Source organism: Harmonia axyridis, chromosome 2 (assembly GCF_914767665.1).
Source record: "Harmonia axyridis chromosome 2, icHarAxyr1.1, whole genome shotgun sequence".
NCBI classification, from domain to species: Eukaryota; Metazoa; Arthropoda; class Insecta; order Coleoptera; family Coccinellidae; genus Harmonia; species Harmonia axyridis.
The window spans coordinates 54820039-54843122 of NC_059502.1; the positions used below are offsets into that span (position 1 = coordinate 54820039).

The window sequence follows — 23084 nt, forward strand, 5'->3', positions numbered from 1 at the left end:
ATCTTCACGAGGGTATGTAAAGAGTTTCTCTGAAGGTATGAGAATCTCAATGAGGGCACGTTCAGATGTTCTTTTGCTCTGGTGGCGTATTTGTGCTTTTTTTCCATTTCATGAAAGAATGGAGGATTGTTGGCAACAAAAAGGGCTCCTTCATATATATATAATGAGACCACTGTTAAAATACCATGATCCACAAAGTGTTTTCGGCAGCTCTCGAGCCTATCGAGACTCAGGGTACTTCTTAGACATCTCTTCTGCAGCAACAGGATTCTGACGATTTCACTTGAGTTGCCCCAGATCACGATCCCATATCTGATCCTGCTATGCACATATGCATGGTATGCTGTCATTGCTGTTTCTGGGCTCACCAGACGAGATAGATTTCCCAGTGCGTATCCAAACCCAGCCAGATTCTTACACAGGCTGTCTATATGAGATGTCCAATCCAGACGGTAGTCTACTTCAACACCCAGGAAACGTACGGAGTTTGTGGTGGTCAGTGATCTATCGGCACCATCATAGGATCGCTGGTGAAATTCTGTGGTAAATTCAAATTTTATTAATTGTGTCTTCTCAGGGTTTAGTATTAGGTTATTTCTGCTGAACCAGTTATTTATATTATCTAATGCGTCTAATATTTTTACTGGTATGTCACTGGGATCCCCTGATAGCACCAAGGATGTATCATCCGCGAAGAGTATTAGTTGGTGCACTACTTGAGCAAGATCATTTGTGTATATAATGTACAAAAGCGGCCCAAGAATTGTCCCCTGTGGAACTCCCTTCTTAATATGCAATTCTTCAGATTCGATCAGTTTTCCTGTTGTTTTGTCAAACTCTACAACAGTTTGTTTCCTATTTGACCAGTAGGACTGTAAGTTGAGCGGGAGTCCCCGGATTCCCAGTCTATTCAGCTTCTCCAAAAGAATAGCATGGTTCACATTATCAAAAGCCTTCGTAAGGTCAGCACATAAAAGCAGGGTATATTTTCCTTTATTTAGCGAATCTATTATCTTGGAGATTACTCGGTAGAGTGCTTGCACCGTTGTTTTTCCTTTTCGGAAGCCATATTGATGTTGATATATTAGGTTAAAGCACTCAAGGAAATTTATTATGCGATTGTAAAGTGCTCTCTCAAAAATTTTGCTGATGTTAGGTAGTATCGCAATTGGTCTGTAGTTGTTCATATCGTCCCTTTTTTATGCACCGGTCTTATTTGAGCCTTCTTGAGTTGATCTGAGAATATACCTGTTTCAAAGGTGAAGTTTATGATGGAGGATAGTGGTCCCGATATCTCATCAGCCACATGTTTCAGTATCCTCACCTTTGCTTTTGAGGATAATTCTCCAATGATAAGTTTTGTGTCTTATGAAAACTATGGTAGGTTGATTGACATGAACAGAACACTAAATGGAGAAACATGGGTGTACCTTATCTTGCCAGAACAAGTGGCAAATTAATGAAATATGTTACTAAAGCAGGCAGCTCAGACCAGAACTGAGTCAAGCAAAGCCCCTCCTGATCAGTCTATTTTGTATATTTCAGAATAGGAATATTTTACTGAAATGATAGAAATGAAAAGTGTACCCAAGGAGGTTTTCAGAATCTAAATTCCAGTAATAGTTTTGTAACTATTTTTTATGTGTATTTGCATTTTATTTTCTCACAGGGACTTTTGGATATCAATATACCGAAATATTACCAATGGTCAATGGTTCAATGGCTTGAATTTTCAAGGAACGCAAGGATTATATAGTGTTGGTGTATGTGTATCTGTGATATTAAAGAAATTTTGTAAAAAAAGCTGTGGTTTTCAGAAGTATAAAATTTGAAGGGTAAGATAATCCTATTGATTCTTGTACTAGTCAATTATACTCAATACTAGCCATGCATTGAATAATTTGTTGGTTATTCATATTGACATTTTTTATGAATATCTAAGTTATATCCAAACAAAAATGTATAGAGGATAAATTGAGTTCCCAACGTTTATTCAAATTATATCAATCAGTATTGCTTATATATTGCTACATCCATCCCCTTTCTTTTTTCATCAACTTAAGCTTTTTGAAATGTAAACAATTTATTCTTTGCTTTATTTATATTACTTGTGTGACATTCACGTCTTTGTACATTGATATGTTTTTGTTTTTCTCCTAGCATTCCAATTTCAAGCAAGAGCTCTTTTTATATATGAGATTACATTTATTTTTCTTATTGTTTAGTATAAAATTTGAAAGTTTCATTAACATCGTTAAATCATTTGGAAACTACATTTTCATGTTTAAATTTTTATGGATAACTATATTCATATTTATCTTTTTGCTATTTTTGATCAGGTGTTTTCCCTAATTATATATAGTATTGAAAAGTTATGTAGAATAATTACGATAGATTTTATTTTGAAAAACTTGACAAATCTTTTCTATCTATTGTTCATTCATTATTTTTTTTGCCTTATAAAAATGTGTGAAATATTTGTCCTGTGCTTCGAATGTGATAATCTTGGTGATTAAATCGTGTTATTAACACATATTTATATGATGTTCACTGAATATTGGAATTGTAAGTAATTAAGCATTCATTCAGGTGATGGAAGTGCGTTCATTTGAAAAATTTGGTTTTTGTTATCCTTGCCGCATCTACTTAATAAGGATTATAGTTCTAAATTATTTATTTGTTTTCTAATGTATATTGAATAATTATAATTTTTGTAGTTTTTAAATATAGTGTAAGTATTAGGAAAATTCAAAAACATATTTGAATGTTTGTTTTGAGTTTATAAACTTGAATATCCATTATTCGGAAGAAGTAATTCCCTAGGATTATCTTGCATATATTGTAAAAAAGTAATACAGTCCAACATATTCTTAAACATGACAAAAATGGTTATTGAAATTTTGCATATATTATGTGCCAATAGAGTTCACTAAAAACTTAAAAATTGTTCAAAAGTTTGGATTTTAAATAATAATAATGTTGAAAATTAATCATATATTATACAAGGGAAATAATGAAATTTAAGGCTAACAAATTTATTTATTAACAGTAATTAGATGATAGGTACATTCTTAATATATTCAGTTGGAGTATTAGGTGGAAAATTACCTTTTCTTATACATAATCTAGATTTTTTTTGGAACTCTTGTTTTATAAAATATAAACAATTTTTTTTATCTCACTCATACAGATGATAAATATAAACTGGTATTTATATTTTAAGGTACCCAGCGACTATAGGTTTAAAAATACTTAGTTTCTTCAACCCCGATCAGTAATGATTTCGTATTGGGGTTGAGAAATTTCAGAATAATTCAATACTATTCAATCGCAATTCACTTAAGAAATCCATGGAATTGATTTTATATTGTAGCGACTTCAATTTTGAACTTTTATTGATTGAAAACTTTAAATATTCTCTGTAGATGACTAATGCATTTCCTAATGAGCTAAATAAAAATGAATTGACCATAAATCCTTATTTCTTCTTTGAATTATGTGTGAATTTGATCTAAATATTCACAAAAAAAATACTAGGCTATTCAACATTACATGGTACATCATTGTTTATACATCCATTCGACGGCGCGAGAACTGAAAATATTCACCTTTCATGTGCTCAATAATTATTACTCATTTTTTTGAGAGGATTTTAAAAATATGTTTAATAGCTTATTTCCCCTTTATGACTACATAACCATTTTATTTTGAAAAGGAGTGAAGTTAGGAACTTTTGAGCTCTCGTCATTTATGCGAATTTTCTTTGGTTCTGGATATCTCAATGATCTGAAAATATCACAGTATAGGAACTATATATATATATATATATATAGTTCCTATACTGTGATATTATGTATTATTGGATCATTGGGCTATCGACATGAAATTTTGTAAGAAGCTTCAAATGAAGGTGGTAAGTATCAGGTAATGGAATCTAAAGATCAATAAAAAACTATCTCATGAAGCTTCAAATGATTATTCTTTATGTCCACGAAACATCAATCATAAAGAATCTGTAATCACGCTCATCTTGAATTTTTGGCTCTTATGTGATGAATTGATAATTTCGCATGTAGCTTGAAAGTGTTATATCATATAAACAAAAAAATCTTAACTCCATCAATTTTGTGGAAATTGTTTTTTTTATATTCTTGACATTTCTGGTACGATATACACATAAAATTTTGTAAGAAGCTTGAAATGATTATTCTTTATATGCACGAAAACTTGGCCATATAGAATCTGTAAATCAAGGAAATATCCTCTCCAATATTTTTCAATTTTCTTTGGTTGTGTTTATATGAGTTGGAAATTTCGCACGTAATTTGAAAATGTTATTTTATATACACTCAAAAACTCCGTCGGTTTTTTTTTATATTCTTGAATTTTCCACGCGAAATACTGCTCAAAATTTGAAATATCAAATTAATAATGCAAAGCGTAACTTGGATTTGAAAATAAAAATCGACACAGGTGCGTAGATTCTCTTCAATAATTCTTCGAACAAGAATTATGGGCTTGTTACGTTACTCTTATCGCACGCCGTACCATAGTATAAGGAAAGGATAGTAAGCCAGTGTAGTGCTTTTTTCGATTTTGTTGATGTTGAGCGCCATCTAGTTGCACTCACGTTAAGCCTCGAATTTTACTGTCAAAAAATTGGTCCGTAAAGTGGAGCCCTCTGAAAGAATTGGTGTTATTTTGAAGAACTAAAACATTTGAAATAGAGTGGTCAGAAGATTTCTATATTTTGATATTTTTTCTGCTCTACAATAAGAATTTACGCCAGTGGCGTGTATTTGTGATAAACAAGTGCAATGCTACAAGTTATCATGAAAACACTAATCAGGTCCAGTCGTCATGAAATGATATCTCTAGGTTTTTTCAGGATTGATGAATGGAATAAACTCCATTTTCCGGGATATCGATATTGCAATTGAATATATTTGAAGAATATTCGATTGATATTGTTTTGTTATAGATTGAGTGAGAATAGGTAAAGTTTCTATCAACATTAATTTCCTAATGTCGTAAGTTCCAATAAAATTTCTCAAAAGCTATATTTAGCATTTGACAGTTGGTTTCGATCATTTTTTCCCAACCTTTTACGATTCTTAGAGTTATGTATTTTATTATTCGACTGTAATAATATTTTCTGACCGAAAAATCAGCCCATGTTTTTATGAATATTTGAAGAAAAGTTTACCTTAAACAACCAAATTATATTGAAATATCTCAATGATGTTGAAAATAAATAAAATCATGTTTTATTTTTATATTTACCTTATATTTAAAATTGAAATGAATATTTTCGGGTTGTAGTTTGTGGATTGAACATATCAATGGATTTTTCATATAGCTCAGGAGCTTGAAATATTAGAGGTTTCCTAGTAATACATCTTTTTTGGTAAAAATGAAGGAAAAAAAATCGAAAATTGGAAAATTCAGTTTTAATATCAAATAAAAGAAATTTTATAAAGAGTTCAAGAGTTGGTAGAGACAGATGGAATTTTAGTTCTTCTATACATACTAAGCAAATAGCCACTCTTAGTGCTGTGCAGTTTTTTTTATAAAGTAAATAAGCTACTTTATTAAATCCAAGCTCAACCATTAACGAAGAAAGAACTGAAAATGATTTTTTAAATCAGAATCGTTGTTATCCTTGTTTAATTAAAACTCTTAGCTCTCTGGTTAACATCAGTTCTACAAGATCTTGTTCTAAATCTGTTATTTATCCAGCATTCGAGAAAGGACCTATTGCCTCAATCCCTTCAATATTCAAGTAAATGGTAACAAGTGAGTATCAAGGTGAATTTAGATGTCAGAAATACATTAAAGAATTTAGCTACGACCAGGTCAGAAGCTTTCGATTTCTAATTCAATAAAAATTTAGAGAGATTTCCTCAAATTTTACTGAATTAGAAATCAAAAGTTTCTGATTTTTTTTTTGTTCTTGGAAGGAAACAATATGATGTATTTTTTCGATACTCTCTATCATTTGAATTCAACCCGCACCAATTCTTTACAAAATAATTTTCTATGGGAATAAAGCTTTTCCGATATAAGACACTATACGATATTGATGAGGGTTATTGAGTCTCAGTGCTGCCCTGGTGATAATGAATTTGATGCTTTGAAAAGCACACAGTTTCAGTCAATAAAACCTTGTAATCATGAAGATACTGAGCGAATGCTCTTGCAACCATCAATAATCATTATGAATTAACTGGCAATTATTTCTTTGAAGTTGGCAAAAATAACAAATTGGGTACCGAGACCCATATATTTGATGGTTTCCTTGTCACTATATATAACAACCGTGTAGCAACTTGCAACGGATAAAAAATGTGGGCTCAAAAATTCATTGACAGAAAGGCTTATTCAAGATCGACTCAAGAATCAAATCCCATTGCAATACAGAGAATGTAAATCCCACAATAAGCATTCAAAATTAGCATTGTTACAAATTACATCTGCAACAGAGTCTACCTGCAAGGTAGTCAGCCATATGTTAATGAAAATATTTTGGTAGTATGACAACAATTCCGTTTATGATATGTTGAAAGCCTCAATTTTGATGACGCCATTTCATTATGATTTGAATTATTGTGGAATAAAGAGAATTATTTATTTATTTTTAGTAGTCCCACAATCGAATAGCTCGAACCGAAGTGACATTAGAAACATATTCTATTTTATCTTTATATTTTGAAGGTTATTTGGACTTTCCTTCTATTCGTACAATATTAAGATATAAGTTGTTTTGCTTTTCTGTTCATTTGTAACGAATTTAAATCAATAAAGTCCTATTTTCTAAAAATGGGACTTTATTGATTATTATTATTATTATTATTATTTTGAATGATTAAAAATTGGCCTTTTGTATATTCAATAATGTTGAACAATTGACAGTTTCACATTTTTCGATGATTGCCGAGATTTAAGTAGTATATATTGCAGTTCTTAACAACAAATCTAAAATATATCTTCTATGTTCCGAGCAGATGATATTCGTTGCGAACCATTCGGGCAGAAAATTTTTAATGCATTTAACACTTTTTTTTTTCAAATTACACATGACTTTATCATTGCAACTTTTCCCTATATCTTTGCTGAAACAATCCAAAACTATTGTTGTGAATTTCTCCAGCAAAGATGTAGGTGCTTTTAATCCACATTCAAAATTTAAACCGTAATTTTTGAAAAAGATCAAGAGCTCATCTTCATTTTCAAGATTTTTAGGAGCCTCCAAAGTGATTTTACAATCTTCACACCCGAAACGCTCCCAACATTTTTTGACCAAATAACCTGCAAAATATACTACAGAACATTTTTCCAATGTCACTTCATCTCGAAATTCGGTGGCAGGAGTACTACTTGGACTACTTGAAGAATCCGAATCGTCCGATTCTGATGAAGACGAGTTTTCATCGAGATTCAATAAGGGAAAAGGTTCGTTGTTATCTGCCACTAAAATATTTTCATCGTCATCTGCCTTACTACCTGCATTGTCACTTGCAGATGGTCTTAAAAAATCTGATACAATGCTAATTTTGAATGCTGTTCTGAATGAACTTACTGTGGGATTTCTGTTATATCCCCCTCTCTGACGATACACAGAAAATTGATTCTCGAGAGGATCTTGAATAAGCCTTCCCGTGAATAAATAGTTGAATCCCTCATTTCTTTGATCATATGCAAATTGCTTCACGGCATTTATAGTTAATAGAAAACCATCAAAACTATCAGGCCTCGTTAATTTGTTATTTTTGCCAACTTTATACAAGTTTTCAATTAATTCATAACCATTATTAATGGCTGTTATAACTTCCGGATTTCTATCACTAAGTGCACGATTACAAGGTTTTGTTGAATGATGTTTTTAAACGTGGGTTTAGTGGATCGAATAACTGTTTTAACACTTTTATAATATAAGTTTTTATTCTTAAACAGAACAGGAGAACAACGGCTTCCAAGTTTTTTTTTTTTATTCAACTTATGACGTACTACTCATAGACAAGACAAGACTATATGCGGCTGCGCAATACATGTCATTGATACAATCATAGAATATGATCAGTGTTACCACTAGGATAAATTAACTTGCCATTGTTCCCTAAACATAATAACAACACTCCCCCTCAATGGTAAGTTACCCAAAAAAAAATTTCTTAAAATACATTGCAGTTGATTGTAAAATTATTGAATGAACTTAGAGACAGCGGTTTCGTGAACAAATCTGCGAGTTGCAGTTTGGTTGGAATATACTTTAGTGAAACTGTTTTATCATTTATTTTGTCTCGAATGAAATGATAACGAATATCAATATGTTTGAGTCTCTTGTGGAACTCTGGGTTCCTACACACTTTGATAGCCGATTGATTATCTTCATAAATCATGACATTTAAACTATCACAAATTTTTAAATCACTAATTAAACTCTTAAGCCAACAAGCTTCACTTATGGCTAAGCTTAAAGCTATATATTCCGCTTCTGTTGAAGACAGAGCTACGGATGATTGTTTTCTAGAGCACCAACTGACTGTGCACCCAAAAACTTTAAATACATAACCAGACGTAGATTTCCTGTCTGTTCTATCCCCAGCCCAATCTGCATCAGCATATCCTTCAATTTCATTCTGAAAATCAGTTTTTCTAAAAACTAAACTTAAATTTTGTGTTTTTTGAACATATCTTAAAACTCGTTTAATCGATTGCCAAAGTTGTGAACTTGCAGTTGATTGATATCTACTTAGGATACTTATGCTTATACATAGATCTGGGCGAGAGCATAACATGGCATACATTATAGAACCTATTGCTGCTCTACATCTTTCTTCAATTTCTATACTTTCAGAATTTTTGCGTTTAAGATCATCATGTCTAAAATTTGGTTCCATAGGGGTATTACAAGGTTTACAGTTTTCCATTTTAAAAATTTTCAACATTTTCTTTAGATATAAAGTTTGGTTGATTATGATTTCATTTTTCAATACATTTTGTGTGATGTGCATACCCAAAAAATAACTGATACCTCCTAAGTCTTTCATTTTAAAGTGTTGATTCAAAGTAACTTTTAGATCATCAACCTCTTTTTCATCTGATCCGGCAATTAATAGATCATCAACATAGATCAATACAAAAATCTTTGAACAGCCTGAAATTTTGTAGTAAATACAGTATTCATTTTGAGATCTTACAAAGTTCAATGTCATCATTAAATCATTAAATTTTTTATACCAATTTTTTGGTGAGGATCGTAATCCATATAAGGACTTCCTTAGCTTTGCAAATTTTCCTGTGTCAGTATTAAAACCTTTAGGTAATAAAATATATACATCATCATCTATTTCTCCATTTAAAAAAGCACTACATACATCAAGTTGATGTATCCTGAAATTTAAATTATTGCATATAGCTAAGAAAATTCTTACAGAAGTTAATTTCGCTACTGGACTATAAATATCGCCGTTTAATGGAATTGTCTGTTGAAAACCTTTTGCAACAAGTCTTGCTTTGAATTTCGTGACACTACCGAACTCGTCTTTCTTCCTCTTATACACCCATTTGCACTCTATGACAGGCCTTTTAACATCACTATCACACACTACTTCAAACGATTCATTTTCTTGCAACGATTTTACTTCCTCCTCCATTGCCTTCCTCCATTGCTCAGCCTCAACGCTTTTCATAGCATCTTCATAGCATGTTGGTTCGTCATCTTCTGTAACTGTCAACAACAAACTATCCAAATCCATTTCAAAATCTTCAAACCTTGGGTTTCCTCTTAAGTTTCTTCTCAGGTTATATCTTCCATTCACTATTTCTTCACTGATTTCTGGATCCAACTCTTCTTCATCGGTAATTGTCTCTTCATCGTGTACAATATTATCAATTTGGGTATCTTCTAACTCCAAGTCTTGATTTTCTTCAATATTACAGAATTCAGTTATTTTACCTTTTGTTTCTTGAACTTTTTCTGGTAGGAATATTACATCCCTCTGTATGACAACCTTGTTTTTATCAGGTAAATACACTCTAAATCCCTTTGTGTCTTCTCCATAACCAAGGAAGTATCCTTGTTCATTTTTTGTGTCCCACTTCAATCTATTTTCCTTAGGTACTAGTACTGAAACTCTACTTCCAAAAATATTAAAATTTTCCATCTTATATTCCTTTTGATTCCATAATTCAAAAGGAGTTTTAAACTGAACAATGCTTGGACCAGAGCGATTCAGAACATATGTAGCGGTATTTATTGCTTCTGCCCAAAACATTTTTGTCAAATTTTTATTGCTATGTAACATTGTCCTGGCTGCTTCAACCAATGTTCGGTTTTCTCGTTCCGCCCTTCCATTTTGTTGGGGAGTATATACCACTGTGCGTTGGTGGCATATACCTCTGCTTTGCAGACATTCCGTTACCTGTTTGTTCACAAATTCTAAACCATTGTCTGTCCTCAAAACTTTCATCTTTGCACCAGTTTGCCTTTCTGCCATAGATATATAATTTTCAATTGCTTTTGCTACTTCAGATTTCTGCTTTAGGAAATAAACATGTCTATATGAGGTGTAGTCATCTTTAAATAATAAAAAATATCGAGCTCCTCCTAACGAAGGTGTTTCCATAGGACCACACACATCTGCATGAACTAGCTCTAAAGGTACAGTAGCTCGTGATTCACTATGTTGAAATTTTAATTTATGTTGTTTGCCCGATAAACAGTATTCACAAATAAATTCATTGTTTATATACTCAACATTCATTTTTTTAAGGAAATCTTTGATGTACTTAATATTTTGATGTGCTAATCTGTGATGCCAAGTCTCTAAATTTTCTATATTTTTAACTGTCATACATTCAGAAATATTATTAGTTAATTCATTTTCTATTTTGTTTTCATACATTTCCTTCTTGAACTGCATTTTATATAATTTATTCTGTCTTAGTGCCTGGGCTCTAATATTTCCATATTTATCAAAAAACTTACATGATGAATTATCAGATGACATGAAATATCCCTTATCAAGAGCACATCCAGCCGAGAATAAATTAAATTTTAGGTCAGGTATATACAAAACATTCGATAATGACGTTTCAATGAATTTTCTTCCATTATAGGACCACATTTTAATATTTCCATATCCTCTTACCTCCAATGTTTGCCCATTTCCAACTTGCACCATCCTAGGGGTTCGATCCTCGAACATTTTCTCGAACAAGCTTCTATCCCATGTCATATGTTCAGTGGCTCCCGAGTCAAGGTACCAATCACCTGATTTTACACCATCTGAATATACCATAAAAGCGTTGTGTTCCACTTCTTCTTTGACAGGATTCTTATTCGACGGTTCTTCCTTTTTCTTCTTGATCCAACAAGTCTGAACTAGATGTCCTTGTTTTCGGCAGTAACTGCAAAATTTATTTGTTTTATCAGCCTTATCATTCTTAGAGTTCTTAGTTCGAAAGTAACAGTTCTTTGCTATGTGACCAGCTTTTGCACAGATGTAGCATTTTTTGGTTGGATTATTCTGAGAACTCGTTTTGCTTACTAGTGCTGTTGTCGACTCTACTGTTTTGCATCTTTCTTCTTCAAGCAATAATCTAGAGGTTAACTCTTCCAATGTTTGATTTTTATCTGGAACTGACTCCCATGCTGATCTGAAGTGTTTAAAATGTTCTGGCAAGGTCATCAAGATTTTAGTAATTATCATTTTATCTGACAGAACTTCACCTGCAGTCTTTAATTTGGTTTTTATTTCCTCAATTTTGGATATAAATGTATTCACAGAGGAATCAAAGTCGAGCATGAAAAACCTTTGTTGTAGCAAATGCACACTTACAACTGATTCTTTATCATATACCGTTTTTAATTTGGTCCACATTTCTTTCGCAGATTCACATGACAGTAAGTGAGTTAGAGGACCTTCTTCCATACGTGTAACCAACAATTCTTGAGTTTTTGCGTCGTCCTTGAGCCATTTGTTAAGTTCATCTCCTGAACTGGGTTTTATTCTTGAACCATCCGCGATCTCGAAAAGACCTCGTCCTTTTAATATAATACTGGTTTGAAACTTCCATATGGGCCAATTATCACCATTTAATTTTAATGTCGTCGTGGTCGTGTTATCTGCCATTTTACACCACACGTGGTTTTTTCGATTTTACTTTTCACACACTCGAAAAACGTATCGTTAAATTGTTTTTATTCCAGTTGCACGACTGGGCACATAACCTGTTTTTAAACGTGGGTTTAGTGGATCGAATAACTGTTTTAACACTTTTATAATATAAGTTTTTATTCTTAAACAGAACAGGAGAACAACGGCTTCCAAGTTTTTTTTTTTTATTCAACTTATGACGTACTACTCATAGACAAGACAAGACTATATGCGGCTGCGCAATACATGTCATTGATACAATCATAGAATATGATCAGTGTTACCACTAGGATAAATTAACTTGCCATTGTTCCCTAAACATAATAACAACAAATGAAACCGTGTGCTATTCAAAGCATCAAATAAGTTGTTGATGGTTTCCACAAAGCGTGCAGTATTTTCGGCTGTTGCCGATACTAGTTCTCCAGTTCTTAGGGCTGTCATTATAGCAGCATAAACACTGTGAAAGGAGAAAATAAGATATTTACCCAAGTACATGTCAAATTCTATAGAAAAACTACCGCTCAATTGAGAGTGAGCAAAATAGGTACCAAATGGTATTTTATGATCCGGTCCTAGGGTCGTAGTGCGTTCAATAATCCTTTTGACCTTGTAATAAAAGAAATTGGAGGTACACAAGAAAACGCTCAAAAGATAGAAGTGTCTAACGACAAGAGATGTAATAAACCATAACAGGCACTTTGAAAATTTGCCGCCTGGCATTTCCTTATCATTTTAAGATAAATATAGTTAGTATGTTTCAGGATATACTAAAATACAAATTCAATTTAATGCATCCTCAAACCCCAAAACAATTTTCGTTAAAAAAATTGCATAAAAAAATCATCCAAGTAGACTAGCAGTATCATTCATTATCGCTCATTGTTCCAAATTATCGAGAAAATTAATACCGATCATCCAAAGCGGAGCTAATTTTCGAGACTAATTCTCAATCAAAAACCTCATTTTGGAAATCCATAAATAATTTTCATTACATGACAACGTTCAAAATACAATTATAGATCCTTATGTAGACGCAGTAATCGTACGCTGGGACACAGCAATACAATCTAAATGCCATAAATAAATTCATTCTCATTACAGGTATACAGATACAAAAAGAATGATCGAGCGGATTTTGAGAACATTAAATCCTCCAAGAATACACTTCGTCCTCAATTCTATGAATGATTCAAAACACTTTGTTTTTTTGATTCAGTTTAGTTAGAGGAGGATGTGTGTACATTTCAAGACCCCAGGTTTAAAAGAATAGAAAGATTCGTCGGTTCTCAATTCAGAATAAAAAAATTTTTGACCACTGAAATAGAGAAATGTCTAAAAATCACAATGCATAGGGAATAGAAAAGCAAGATTTCATATGAAAAAACTTTGCCAACGATTTAAAAGACGGCAATACATTGCGAATGTGGAATCTTATATTATAATTTTTAGAACTCTTTATTGCTAAATTCATATGTTTGAATCTTATATTCAATTTTTATATTTTTTTCATTGATAATATCCCAATTTTATTCATATTTCTTCGGATGAAACCACTTTCTACTATTATATGAATAATTTTAATTCAATTGTATCTATCAATTTGTTTTAATTATTCCTGAATAGAGAGTTAAGTGATCATTCAAACTTTTATCGTAATGCAAAACGCAATTATTCGAATAAATATTCAATGAATATTCGAATATTCAAATGTAGTGGTAACTTAATAATAACATAAAAATTGTTGGCAATGTCATGCGACCCCTTTTCAACCACGCCACTGAATGAATTATCGTATTATTTCTGCGCCATCTATAGCTCATGATTCAGCGCCATCTATTATCGAGTTACTTCTCCACTTTGGGTAGTCAATAGTGTTCGATATATGCAACCCGTAAAACACCGGTTCCAACTACAGTAGTGACTCCAAGTGACCAGCTCCTTGCCGTCAAACGGCGGTTGGCTTACTATCCATTCCTTATACTATGGCCGTACATATACTAGTAGTCCAGTCTATTCATGCATTATGAATGAATTAATCGGATAATTCGAAATTGTTTTGAATCTTGAAGAAAGAGGCGGAAGTTCGGTTATCTGTATCTTAGGACGGTAGTTCATTGTGAATTTCAAGGTCAGAAAACTATCTTGCCTACTAGCGGCAGGTTAATTTGACTTTTTACTCTTTTGTTAATGATTTATGCCGTATTTTGGGGAATCCTTCTGGCCTGATAGCTTTAGAAGGATATGCCTAGATATTTTATAAGTCTGTAATATTATGATGAACACTCTGTGATTCTGCGACAATAACAATTGCGTAGTTAATAATCTGTTGTGTGTTATTTTTCACTAGAATATTGTGACTATTAGAAAAGATGAGCTCTCTTGATATTCCAGAAAAATATGCTCCTTATGCCGATGCAATCAAGGCCACTATAAAAAAAACAATTAAGTTCAAGTTGCAGAAAAATCCTGATCTCAAACTGTGGCAAAGCAAGGTAGGAGGCTCACCCTATCTACCTCTTAATGAGCCATATCCGCTTAATTCAGAGGGAGAACCACTCCTATTTCTGGCTCAAGTGAATTTCGCAGAATTGCCACGCATTGAGGATTTTCCAGAGAAAGGAATACTTGAATTTTATATTGATGGACAAGATGATGTTATGGGTCTTGATAATGAGGATGGTGGATATAAAGTGGTGTACTTTGAAGATATCGAAGAAGATGAGTCAAAACTTCGTCGTGAATTTGAAAAATTAACATTCCCAATAGGACCCTTTGAAGAAGAAGTATGTTATGGCATGGAATTCTCTCTTGAAGATCAGTACATGTCAATTTCAGACTACCGTTTTGAGAATATAGCAAATTTTGGAGATGATTATGACATGTATGATGACTATAATGCTTTATATCCTGCCCACAGGCATCGTCTTTGGGGGTATCCCTATTTCACACAAAGAGATCCTAGGACAAGTGAAAACGAATTCAAGGATTATGAATTATTATTTCAGCTTGATAGTGATGAAAATATAATATGGGGTGATCTGGGTATCGCTGCATTTTTCATTAAACCTGATGATCTTAAAAAACTTGATTTCACTAATGTTCTTTACAACTGGGATTGTACATAAATGAACTATTACTTTAATTTGAAAGAAAAGCAGTATTGAAATTTTTAAAGTGAAACGTGGAAATGCATTATTGATGTATCATATTTTTTGAGTGTACATTTATGAATAAAAATTGTTTTTATTGACTTCTTACTTTTTGAATGATGAATTCTGTATGATATGTATCAAGTTTCATTATTTGTATCGGGTGTTCCAAATTTGTTGTCTAGTGAGGGGATCTCAAAACCCCTTTGAGCTAGAAAAAAATGAAAGACACATTTTCAGGCTCGATTTTTGAGAGAATTAATTTGGTGTAAACCGTAACCTCATAAATTGAACTGTTTTCAAGCTATAAGGGAATATTTGAGAATGGCATTAAATGTAAAGTTCTCATAACTTCTTTATTATTGGTGTTATTTACATCAAGGGCGTAAAAATGAGGGATACTGGGGGTAATTCCCCCCCAAGATTTCCAAAATATAAATTTCAAAATTTTCGTAAGAACTAAAATTCTTCCATAAAATGAACTAATAATCAATTCATTTTGTTTGAAATCGACACGGCAGTAAAAAAATCGGACCCTTTTACGAGTTTATTATCGCTTTCAATATGATTATTCTTATTGCACAACAAGCACGTCTAAATATGTCCAAGTTTCATTACTTTATCTATTCGCTTTGTCGGCGCCGCCCCTCGTTTTGCCATCTGCAATTTTTGCATTCGTCATCGGGATACACTTTACCCGTTTTCGGGTTTTTTATCATTCTCGTCACAACATTTCAATACTGGAGAGTGGAGTTATCAAAGAACTGCTAAGTTATTCGCATCGAAAATTGTCTGTGCTGTGTTATATAATTCAATGTATTTCATTCAAATTGCAATTTATTTGTGAAGACATCAGTTTTGAAATTATGTACTATGCAGGGTGTTCCTAAATTGGAAGTATAAACGACAATGACAGATTCCTCGGACCATTTTAAGAAAAAAAGTCCTGTATAACATGGGCCCGCAATCGCACTTAGCTTTCGAGATACAGGGTGGTACAGTTTGATTATTTCTGTTTTTTTGTCATAGCACCTTTTCTTTCACAAGATATGCAACTTAAATTTGGCATAGATATTACAGATAGTTTTCATCATGTGATGTGCTAATTTTGAATGCAAATCTACAGGGTGATATTTTTTCTGGAAAAGTGCCCGCTTCTTTTCTCCAGAACTTTTTAAGAAGAAACACTGGTCCAGTACTATACATTTTGGTTTATTGAAATTTTATCGTATCTAGCTGCTATACCGATTTCGAGAAAAGAATTTCAAACAGCTCTCTATTAATCCTCAGCAAAATCCAAATTATTGTAAGATTCAGTTAGTAGGCTGTGATGAATAAATTAATTATTTTGGTACTTATTTACCCAATCTGTAGAGAAGATCAATAAAAATTCGATAAATTGGTATAAGCATCACAAAAAAGTAGGACTACAAGAAACATCCTGTATCTCGAAAACAAACCGTTTAGAGGGTTTTTTGTTCTTTAAATTATCCAAGGATTCTCTCATTTTCCTTCGTACTTCCAATTTAGGAATACCCTGTATAAGGCAAGAACAATCGAATCGGTAATAAAAAAATTGCCATTATTTTGTTCAAACTTCGTTATCAAACATCTTTTTCTCACATTAAAGATATGAGTGAACATAGTCGTCAAATTTTTTTTCATTTGTGCACGCAGAATTCAACTTGGTTGAATCTGTTGTCACTATAATATCAGATTTTTATTTTTTAAATATTCTTTTTTAATTTTCTACGGATCTGGTTACGTTCCCAATTATATAATTACATATTATATATGTATTTATTATCCACATAAAATTTTGTAAGAAGCTTAAAATGATTATTCTTTATATGTCAGAAAAATCTGTAAATCATGGAAATATCCTCTCCAATATTTTTGAACTTTCTTTGGTTCTGATTATATGACTAGTAAATTCCGCACGGAATTTGAAAGTGTTATTTCATATAAACACGCAAAATCCTTACTGCCGTTTTGTGCAGGTTACGGAAATGTTTTTTCCTACAACTGCTATGAAAAGTAGCGTATTCTTCATAGCTGACTCAATTTCAAAACTATGTATTGCTCATACTGTGAGAAATATTATTTCTCACGGCACTTTGCCCACACCTCGCTTGGTGACTAATGAAATTGGGCTTTCGAGTCGTTTCTATGGAAACGCAATAAATTAGCACATACTGTCAACGAAGGCCATTTTGATTTGAATCAAGTCCATCACTTGAATTATTGAAATTTGTACAGTTGTAGGGAATATTTATTTTTGGGGGCTCAGCCGCATAGAGAAATGTTTGAATTTTATTATTGGCGCATAGAGACATGCCAAAATTTTATGATTGATGCGACACTTTAATATTTGCGTGCGCAAAAAACCTTTGCAATATACTTTTTCGGCAACCGTCCGGGAAGTGAGCACTTCCCGGACTAGGCCGGAAAAGAATCATAGAATCCATAGCAACCGAGATAACGGCTGACAGTTCATATGAAATTAGTTGTCAAAAATTTGCATGTTTTTTTTATCGCAATCGCAATAAAATATGGAAAGCAGCAGCGATAGTGTTATTCTACATGGTTGCCGAAAAAATATTGTACGCAACACGCCCGAAAATGTATTTTTTTGGACTCACATAGATTTTGTCTATTCGTCCAAAAAAACCCTATTTTCCGGACTTGCTACGTAAATTACTATTTCCTACAACTGCTATGAAAAGTAGCGTATTCTTCACAGTTTACTCAATTTCAAAACTATGTATTGCACGAGCCTGAAAGGCGAGAGCCGCAAACTTCCACTCTCGCGAGAAAAGTTGGACTTTCCCCACTTGTTGCACAATATACTATTCCGTATGCATATGCGTGCGGAAAGTGAATAGCAGGCCTTTTTTCCACACGAATTCGGAAAAGCACAACTTTCCAAACGTCAATGCCTGTGGAAAGTAATACTTTCGAAATGCTAGTAGGAAAAATGCATTGCATACCTTCGAAAATAAAAAACGACGGGTGTGTAGATTTTCTTTAATAATTCTTCGAACAAGATTTATGGACTTGTTGCGTTACTTCTGTGGCACGCTTTATATAAATAAACTAGTTGTCTAGTCAATTCAATTCATTATGAATGAATTATTCCCATAGTTTGAAATTATTTTGAATCTTGTAGAAAGAGGCGGAAGATCGGATCTGTCTTTTTACGACGGTAGTTCATAGTGAATTTCAAGGTCAGAAAACTATATTGCCTACAAGCGGCAGACTGCAGAGCAGAGTAATTTGACTTTTTACTCTTCTGATAGATGTGTTACGCCGCATTTTGGGGAATCCTTCTGACACTATGATTTTGCTAACAGTTGCGTAGTTAATATTCTTTTGTTATTATTTACTATAATATTGTGAAAATAAGAAGAGATGAGCACCCCTGATATTCCAGAAAAATATGCTCCTTATGCCGATGAAATCAAGGCCACTATAAAAAAAACAATTAAGTTCAAGTTGCAGAAAAATCCTGATCTCAAACTGTGGCAAAGCAAGGTAGGAGGCTCACCTTATCTACCTCTTAATGAGCCATATCCGCTTAATTCAGAGGGAGAACCACTCCTATTTCTGGCTCAAGTAAATTTCTCGGAATTGCCACGCATTGAGGAGTTTCCAGAGGAAGGAATACTTGAATTTTATATTGATGGACAAGATGACATTTTGGGTTATGAAAATAAGGAGGGTGGATTTAAAGTACTATACTTTAAAGATATCGAAGAAGATGAGACAAAACTTCATAGTGAATTTAAAAAATTAACATTCCCATTCGGACCCTTTCAAGTAGACGCAAGTTACAGCATGGATTTTTCTCTTGAAGATCAGTATATGTCAATTCTAGACTACCGTTTTGAGAATATAGTTGATTATGAAGATGATTATGACATGTATGATCAGTATAATGATTTGTATCCTGCCAATGGGAATCGTCTTTGGGGGTACCCTTATTTCACACAATCAGATCCAAGGGAAGGTGTAAATAATTTGAAGGATTATGAATTATTGTTTCAGCTTGATAGTGATGAAAGTATAATATGGGGTGATATGGGTGTTGGGGCATTTTTTATTAAACCTGATGACCTTCAAAAACTTGATTTCACTAATATTCTTTACAACTGGGATTGTTATTAGGTGAACTACTACACCAATTTGATTGAAAAGCAATATTGAAACTTTCAAAGTGAAATATGTAAAAATACATTATTGATGTATTATATTTTGACCGTACAATTATACATACAAACTCATTTTATTATTTCCTACCTTTGAGCTCTGTACGATAGGTATCAAGTTTCATTATTTGTCCATGTATCATTGTATTTTTACATGAAATTTTGTATGAAGCCTGAAATGGTTATTATATTCTATTTACCTATAATTCTCGAATTTGTAATCATGGAAGTATTCCTTTTCTATTATTCCTTATTTTTCTGTGGTTATGATGATATGATCAACTTAAAATGCGGAAGCTTGAAATCTCAACTTCATTGGTTTTATGATCACGGAAATTGGGTAATTTTTTCAATATTCTTCTTGACATTTCTATGACTCTGGTCAAGCGATCAACATGGTCTTTTACTTGTCCCAAATGCAAATTTTCATATCAATTGCATCTGTAGTTCTGAAATCAACAGAAGCAGAAAATTTAGAATCCATAGTTGGATTTCTGTTATCCGAATGTACCCTGAGAATATCAATTTTCTGGGTCCTTCGTTCGAAAGTTATAGTTTATACAGACAGGCGGACAGAATCGAATTTAAGGACGAAATTGTTAACATTTCAGTTTTACTTTGAGAGTGGAATCTTATCGTTTGGGACCATTAGCAGCTCAAAATTACAGACACAAAATGATGAGCTAACGGTTCTCAGAAAGAACAAAAAAATGCAATGAAAAACCCCCAGGCAATAAAGTAATTTTTAAATAATGAACATTGAAATGAATTACACGAAGAAAAGGTAGACCATATATATGTAAATGTGTAGAAAATATTCTCTTCATAACACAATAGCACTGAAGGTAATAATAATAATATTTCAATTTCAGTAAAATTTATAACATTCATAATTCAATCAATCATTTGAAAGATATGTTTTTTATGTATTTCATATACCATAGAAAACCAGTAGATGCTGCCAATCCATACCAAGTTAGAATATATGATAAGTGTTCATTCCTTAAACTAACTCTAGATTGACCGCCTATAGGACCTCCAGGCACATTAATATCATCTGTCAAATCCAAGAATATTGGATCTGATCCAGTTATCTTTGCCATAGATTCGATATCCCTTGAGGAATAAAGTTAATTGTACATTAAAACATTGACTTTCACAGAAATAGGACCCTCACCTATAAAACCATTGATTATGCTGTTCATCATTTTTAGGCATAAAATTTGGCCGATTTTCTTGTGATCTAACAATACCAATTATATCAACGACACCATCAACCTGACCTTCTTTGCGGGTAACTGGATTTTTATTTTTTCTTGTTACCCATCCTCTATTGACTAAAATTGTTTTACTGAAATAGATGTGAAAAATGATTAAGGTGCAAAAATTCGAATTGATTATTTACTTCTGGCCTTCCAACTCAAAAGGTGTTATTACTAGATAACCCTGATTAGTAGATCCATGTTGAGACATTAAACCTCTTTCATCTTTTGCATCACCCCCTACCAATAAACTTCTAGGACCCATGTAAAGTTCTTTTTCATGTAGAAATCTTCCCTTTGCATAAACAGGCCTGAATTCCAACTCATCCAAATTATCCAAACTGAAACATTCTTACATAATTCTGTACGATCTCTATTATTCACAACTTACTTCTCAATTAGAGGTATAGGATCACTTTTTGTTTTCTCCATCAAATCATCAATCAAATTTTCCTTCCAAGCTTTACGTTGCACTTGCCATGTTCCTAAAGCTAATGCTGTAGCAGGGGCTGCCTTGAAAGGAAATGATTTCAAAAGAAACTAAATATAATATAGTCCCTGCTTACTAATAGCAACCATGCTGTTGCTCCAATCTTCCTCTTTTTATTTTCACAAAAGGCTTGTTTATATGATGAAAAGGATTTGAAATTTTTTCTTGAATAGTGCTGTCTTAATGTAGAGAATAGTCTGCAATTACGTAGAGAAAGTTCCATATTATCGGTAATTTTTTAATTCTCTAGAGCAGTGATTACACACACAGATACAGACTGGAAACTTATTTCATTTTTATTATAGGTTATCTCAACTGTCAAAATTGTAAATATCGTACAGGACCGGACCACATTGATTTGAACTTTTGTCATTGTTAAAAATTTCAAAAACTGAAGTAATGTTTGAATTAATTAACATTCTATTGACTATTTCCAGAGACCTACGTAAAAAAAAAGTTGCAAAGTTTGGAGATTAATTAATCCATTTACATTTTATCGAATTGATTTCTGCCGTCTGCTCACATATTCTCAAACCAAAATTTTGATTGGTACATCCTGGATGATTTACACAGCTACGTCTGATTTACTTTTTAGTTTTCTTTCAGATATTCCTGGGATATCATATCAAATACATTTCAATATTGAATTCAAAATCATAGTTAATAACGAACGATCTCATTCAATCTCTCATTTCCCATTGTACATCTAAAATACATTCTTTTCAGTCTCACGAGGATAGCATGAGTTTTTCCGGTTTGGCCGTCGATAACGTACAAAACCATTTGTTAATCTGTGAACTTCAGATTATTATTATTATTATTAAACATAGATTAAAGTTTAGGCAAAGCCTATAAACTCACAGAAAAATATTATTTTTTTTAAAGAAGAGAATAAGGTAAAAATGCTTGAAGGGCGAAATATGATACAGATTATCTGGAGAGAAAAAGAGGAAAAAAAATTACACAAAAACGTTCCTTCCACTTGAATGCCAACTGTCATAATTGTTTTTGACTGGCACTCACGTGGCTTCTTCTACTCGCTTCGCTTTGCGGACTATCGAAGAGAGAGAGGTGTTGTGAAGGATGGAAGTAGAAAGGCAGAAAATGCGAATTTACTGAAGGAATAGCGCGTTTTTAATTTTTTTATGGAGAAATATCGAGTTTTTCGCATTAGTTGATTATTGAAATAGCTAAATGGCTATGGAAATAAAGCGTTTTTAATTTTTTCAATGAGAAATATTGAGTTATTCGGATGGAAATAGTAATGAAATAGCTTGATATGGCTATGGGAATAACGCGCTTTTAATTTTTTTTCACAAAAAAATATTGAGTTATTCGGATGAGAATAGTATTGAAATAGTTAAATGAATCACATTTAAGAATTGTATGGTACAGATTTTCATGTTATCTAAAATTTCTTTCAGAAAAAGGTGAATTTTATTGAGTGCTACCTGAAAGGAAATATTTTTTTAATTTCTATTCCAGAGTTTTTAGATAGTTCAGTATATCAATAATATTATAGATAATTAAATTTATATTCGATATAATGTAGTTACTAGTGTAACTGAGCTTTAGGATATTCAAAATTTGTGATAAGTAAAAACACAACAGAAAATTTATGAAATTTTTAAAATTTTATATATTTTATCTTCTGAAAAATAAGCCCAAATATTTTTAGAAATAGACTGAGGAAATAAAATAGTGACTGTTATTGGGAATGAAAGTGCCATAATTTTCCTATCAGAGGACAAATTCAGCCTTACGTTCCAAAAGTATACATCTTCCTCTACTCTAACGGTTTAAGAAAGTAC

General features: G+C 32.5%; 3 protein-coding genes across 3 annotated transcripts; 2 read left to right on the top strand and 1 right to left on the bottom strand.

The window, feature by feature from the left end:
* Positions 1–14533: 14533 nt before the first annotated feature.
* On the top strand, positions 14534–15289 carry LOC123673427 (uncharacterized protein YwqG-like). Its single transcript, XM_045607908.1, has one exon. It carries the CDS (start codon positions 14534–14536, stop codon positions 15287–15289), a length of 756 nt encoding a protein of 251 aa, XP_045463864.1.
* A 3435-nt stretch (positions 15290–18724) lies between these two features.
* On the top strand, positions 18725–19480 carry LOC123673428 (uncharacterized protein YwqG-like). The gene has a single exon (XM_045607910.1). It carries the CDS (start codon positions 18725–18727, stop codon positions 19478–19480), a length of 756 nt encoding a protein of 251 aa, XP_045463866.1.
* Positions 19481–20381: 901 nt separating this feature from the next.
* On the bottom strand, positions 20382–21582 carry LOC123672237 (surfeit locus protein 1). The gene is made up of 5 exons (XM_045606259.1): positions 21350–21582; positions 21175–21296; positions 20927–21124; positions 20699–20872; positions 20382–20637 (listed from the first exon to the last, which is right to left on the bottom strand). Exons 1-5 carry the CDS (start codon positions 21494–21496, stop codon positions 20424–20426), a joined length of 855 nt encoding a protein of 284 aa, XP_045462215.1. The 5' UTR covers positions 21497–21582; the 3' UTR covers positions 20382–20423.
* Between the last annotated feature and the right edge of the window lie 1502 nt (positions 21583–23084).

What these genes read in the sequence shown, in the direction of transcription:
- LOC123673428 (XM_045607910.1), top strand. Translation starts at nt 18,725, where the DNA reads ATGAGCACCCCTGATATTCCAGAAAAATATGCTCCTTATGCCGATGAA.
- LOC123672237 (XM_045606259.1), bottom strand. Translation starts at nt 21,496, where the DNA reads ATGGAACTTTCTCTACGTAATTGCAGACTATTCTCTACATTAAGACAG. An exon ending in CAACAGCATGGTTGCTATTA is followed by an intron (nt 21,297 to 21,349) that starts GTAAGCAGGGAC and finishes TTTCCTTTCAAG; the next exon opens with GCAGCCCCTGCTACAGCATT. An exon ending in CATAATCAATGGTTTTATAG is followed by an intron (nt 20,638 to 20,698) that starts GTGAGGGTCCTA and finishes TTATTCCTCAAG; the next exon opens with GGATATCGAATCTATGGCAA.
- LOC123673427 (XM_045607908.1), top strand. Translation starts at nt 14,534, where the DNA reads ATGAGCTCTCTTGATATTCCAGAAAAATATGCTCCTTATGCCGATGCA.